The 4,663-nt window shown below is 50.1% G+C and overlaps 1 protein-coding gene across 1 annotated transcript; it reads left to right on the top strand.

The window, feature by feature from the left end:
• Positions 1 to 423: 423 nt before the first annotated feature.
• LYZL6 (lysozyme like 6) lies at positions 424 to 4,663 on the top strand. Its single transcript, XM_028519141.2, has 4 exons — positions 424 to 1,220; positions 2,118 to 2,276; positions 3,170 to 3,248; positions 4,437 to 4,663. The coding sequence occupies exons 1-4, from the start codon at positions 1,082 to 1,084 to the stop codon at positions 4,504 to 4,506; spliced, it is 447 nt and encodes a 148-aa protein (XP_028374942.1). The 5' UTR covers positions 424 to 1,081; the 3' UTR covers positions 4,507 to 4,663.

The raw sequence follows: 4,663 nt of genomic DNA, 5'->3' as shown, positions 1-4,663 counted from the left end.
GCTACAATAGGCCTCAGGACACAGTTTGCAAGGTTATGACCAGAGTATTTCCAAGAGAGTGATGACATCACAGAACAGGGGTTCCAGAAGGCAGGGTGGGGTGGGTTGTAGCCTAGCACCCCCACCTTCTTTAGAACAGAAAGAGCTGTGGGTTGGGTGAGTCTAGCGTACAGTTCATGAAAAAGAGGAGGCTCCTACCCAAACAGCTTTGTTCTACAGATTCTCACAGAAGTCCCTGGGCCACCTAAGACCTGGGATCAGAGAGGAGTAGGAGAGAGGTAAGCTGCAGAAGGGGAGGTTAGGAAAGCACCTGCCAGAACTACTGTCTTCCCCAAGGGGACACCAAGAATGGACTTCGTTGCTTCCCAAAGCTCAGAGACACCTGCCTCTGAAGGAACCTACTGAGTCAGGGCAGGGTAGGGTTGTGTGAGACATACTAAAAATGTATCTGTTGTTTGTCTGAAATTCTAATGTAACTAGGCATCCTGTAATTTTATTTGCTAAATCTGGCAACTCTAGGGTGGGGGAGAGAAAAAGAAAAATGGTTTCAAACTCAGGATGGTATGGAGTGAGTCTTAGAAGACAGAACCAAAGGTGTGTGAGGAGACATGGCCATCGGGGGAGCCACCTTGTCCAACCAGAAGCAGCTGAATGCCTGGCTCATGGAGCTGGTGGATGGAGAAACTGAGACCTTTTCCCTCAGGAACACAGACCTGGTTTAAGGGGACAGATGCACACACACAATGCACACACCACTACTGACAGAAATAGCCCCACTCTTTGTTTTCACCGCACTGACTGTTCTGAAGAATATAGGCTGGTTCATTTTCTAGATGTTCCCTCTGTTTGGCTTTGGCTTTGATATTCCCTCGGGATTAGGTGCAGGTTATGCATCCCTAGCCAGAATACTACAGAATAAAAGAGAAGAGGCTGGAAACAGCCAGGTGGGGAGCAGTGAGTGAGTGAGCAAGGACATTTGGCTGCCCTTTCCAGATTCCTTGGATTGTCGGAGAAGACCAGCAGGAAGACCTTGAGGCCCTGAGCACCGCAGGCCCTCTGTCGTGCCTGCTCCCCTCGGAGGATGATGAGGGCATTACTCATCTCCTTGGTCAGCTGCCTAGTTGCCATAAATCAGGCTGGCCTCATCAACCGCTGTGACTTGGCCAAGGTGCTGCATGAGGAGGAACTGGATGCGTTTGAGGGCTACTCCCTGAGTGACTGTGAGTGCCATTTCCTCACCCCCCCCCATTTTGCCTCTCCTGGTCATGCCCTAAGGGGCCATCTTTCTTTCTCTGTTTTGTCTATGAAAGTCAAGTTCAAAACAGCAACCATCTCCAGGAAACCTTTCCCAACATTCCATATTCATTCAACAATTATTAACTTATTATGTGCCAGGAAATACTTTAGATGCTGGGGATATAAATAAAGCCCCTTCCCTCAAAGTGTTCACATTCTGGGGAAGACCTAAGCAATTAACAAATAAAAACTATATGAAGCACTTCCTGGGGGTGATAAGTGCTGAGCAGAAGAATAAGGCAGGGAGAGTGATGCGTGATACTGTTGTAGAAAGGGAAGTCAGGGGGGGCTCTCTGAGTAGGTTACATTGGGCAGTGCTGGTCACCAAAATGTCCAGGGGGAGAGCATTCCGACCAGAGGGAACTCCCATTGCAGGGGCTTTGTCTTGTTGCACCTTAAGGATATCTCCATTTTGCCTAGAATTTGTGCACACCTGTCTCACAACACTTCCTTCTTTTAACTTGCTTTGTGGTTGTTTTTTGTGCATATCTTCATTCTTGTACTATAGGCCCTTTGAAGGCAGCATCTGCATTTGACCCAACTAAATGTCCCTTGCAGGGCTTTGTACAGTTCCCAGCACATGGTAGATGGTTATTAGTGAGTGTCAGAAGCACGGATGGACGGATGAATGGTTAAGCTGGTGGGTGGGTGATGGACCGAAGGAGGAGAGAGGAAGCTAGGAGGTGTTTCTAGCCTGATGGCTCCAACCAGCATCTTAGACCTTGTTCCTTTCTTTTGATTTCTCATTTCTCTTTCTCCTTCCTCTTCCTTCTCCCTCAGCGTGGCCCTCTCTAAATAGCCTCTTCTCTTTTTTTTCTAAGGGCTGTGCCTGGCTTTTGTGGAAAGCAACTTCAACATATCAAAGGTAAATGAAAACACAGATGGCAGCTTTGACTATGGCATCTTCCAGATCAACAGCCGCTACTGGTGCAACGACCACCAGAGTCACTCGGAAAACATTTGCCACGTGGACTGTCAAGGTCTGTCCAGGGCCCCAAGGTGGGAGTGGGGAGAGAGATGACCAAGCTCTACTCACCAGACTTCTCTTTCTACTTACAGTCTGACAATGTCCCCAGAGGGATGGCTCGGGGAGTCACGGGGGGTTCTTTGATGAGTGGGTCTCACTGGTGGCCCTAATGGCCGCCCAGTTGGGAGATTCGTGGGCATCTCGAGCGTGATCCAGAAAGGCTCTGCACAGCCTGTAACAGTACAGCAGCAGCCAACTTTTATTGACAGCATACTATGTATTAAGCATTTTACATGCATATCTGATTTCACCCAACTTTCCACACAGTGAAAACTATTATTCCCACTTTACAGAAGAGTAACCTGAGGATCATAAAGTCAGTGGTGGCCAGACTGGTGGTCCCCGGGGCTCAGCTCTAACTGATAAGTGGTACTATCTTTGGCTAATGACCTGACCAAAGGCCAAGGACAAACTCCTCATTTCAGAGACTCCACAGGTGCCTGACTCTGCCCCTCGCCTTCTCTTTTGTATTCTGATTAATGTCCCTGGATCTTCACCTGAAGAGCCCCCATTAGGCAGGATTTGACCTTAATCTCCGTGCTGGCTGTTTCAGCATTTCCTTTCCCTAGAAACCCCCAAGCTTTGGGTGAACCACCATCTACTCTGGCTAAAAACTATGGTGGTAAACAGGCCCAAACCTCAGTCCTCCTGCCTCCAGCCTTGGTCACCCCTGACCTCCAGCAGCCATCGTAGGGAGGTCTAAAAGGGCCTCTGGAAGGGAGGCCTTGCCTGGTCTGGAAGTGCTCAGGCCCCAGGAGGTACAGGCTTGGGCAGGGAGAGCAGGTGTCTGCCTCGGTTGTTGGGACTGCCGCCTGCTCTTACAGGTATTCTCTTTTTCCTTTTCAGAGCTGCTGAGCCCCAATCTTCTCTCAACCATCAACTGTGCAAAAAAGATCGTGTCCAGTGCAGGGGGGATGAGGAACTGGTGAGGAGGACACTGTAGGACTCAGCCAGTAGGCAGAGCCCCAAGAAGGATGTGGGAGGGAGAATAGGCCGAGGCCAGATGCTTTCTGCAGTCTAGAAAGGTGTGGGGTAGTGATGGGGCTTGGAACTCTGGCTCAAAGACCTGGGATCTAGTTCTTTCTCTGATATTATATGAAGCAAAAGTCTTTTGGTTACAGTAACAAAGTAACCTGAGCTAGCCGGAGGGAGAGTTAATCTGAGAGAGCGAAACTAGTGTGTGTCTCTGAGAGTGTGTCTCCCGAGCCCACACAAGGGTGCAGCTGGGCCTTAGGAAGAGAGCGGAAGTTGAACCGGAAACTGTCGGCAAGCTTTCCCTGGCAGGGTTCTGCTTCTCTGGGTGCATTTGCTTCACTATTCCTCCCCAGACCAGCTTTCTGTGCTCCACAGTCCCCAGTGGTACTACGGCCACCCAAGTTTATGGGCTAACATCGTAAGCAACCACTGAGACTGGCTAAGCTCAGTCCCAGTCTAGGGGCCTGGGACAGAGAATCCGATGGTCCAGCTTGGACCCTGTGTCCCCACTTGGTTCCATCAGCTGGACCACGGGAACAATGAAAGCAATACTATCACAGCTGCCACCGGACTCCTCTCCGTAGCTGGCAGCAGCATTTTCTATACAAATGTGTTGCTCACCAGCTGGGCAGTCACCCCCAAAGCTGTCAGCTTACCAACACTGGATGTTGGGATGATTACTTAACTTCTCTGAGCTTTAAACTGGATGTATAAATGATATAAATGGCTGCCTCTGCAGACAACTGTGAGGATAGAAGGAGTTAGGTGCTTTGCACACTCTAAAAACACCTTGCAAAAGAAGGGACATAACTATTAGGGCTGAGCCTTTCTGGAGGGAGAGTCAGTAGTTGCACCTGGGGAAAAATATATATATGTAACTCTCATCCCTGTAAGCCTGTGTTCTCCCTCCAAAGAGGGAGATAGGGATTTGAAAATGTCAAAGCACACTGACTGGGGGAAAGTGCCAACGCCGTGGACAAGGGAAGCTTAAAGGAAGAATCAGAGGGGCTGAAGGAAGGTAGATGAGAGGGCTGGGGATGAAGCTGCTCTGCGTGGAAGGCTGCCTGAGAGCTGGGTCACGTGAGTGGAGCAGCAGCTACTGTGTGGGAGGCAAGAACCAGTCTTTTCCTCCCCACAGGGCAGCCTGGAGGATGCACTGTGCGGACCGGCCACTCTCCTACTGGATGACAGGATGTCACCTGGGATGATGCAGGGTGCGGGCCTGCGGCGGAGCCATCCCGCAACTCCTCTCCTCCCGGGAAATTCTCCCTTCCCTCTTCTCTCGCCTCCACTTCGTGCTGTTTTCTTCCCTTCCCAGTTACAAATAAAACTGACCAGAGTCCCAGGAATAAATGGTTTTCTAGG

This window comes from Phyllostomus discolor, chromosome 8 (genome assembly GCF_004126475.2).
Source record: "Phyllostomus discolor isolate MPI-MPIP mPhyDis1 chromosome 8, mPhyDis1.pri.v3, whole genome shotgun sequence".
In the NCBI taxonomy this organism is placed as follows: domain Eukaryota; kingdom Metazoa; phylum Chordata; class Mammalia; order Chiroptera; family Phyllostomidae; genus Phyllostomus; species Phyllostomus discolor.
Note: the sequence above shows the minus strand (reverse complement) of the source record. Positions and strands in the feature narration are given on the sequence as shown.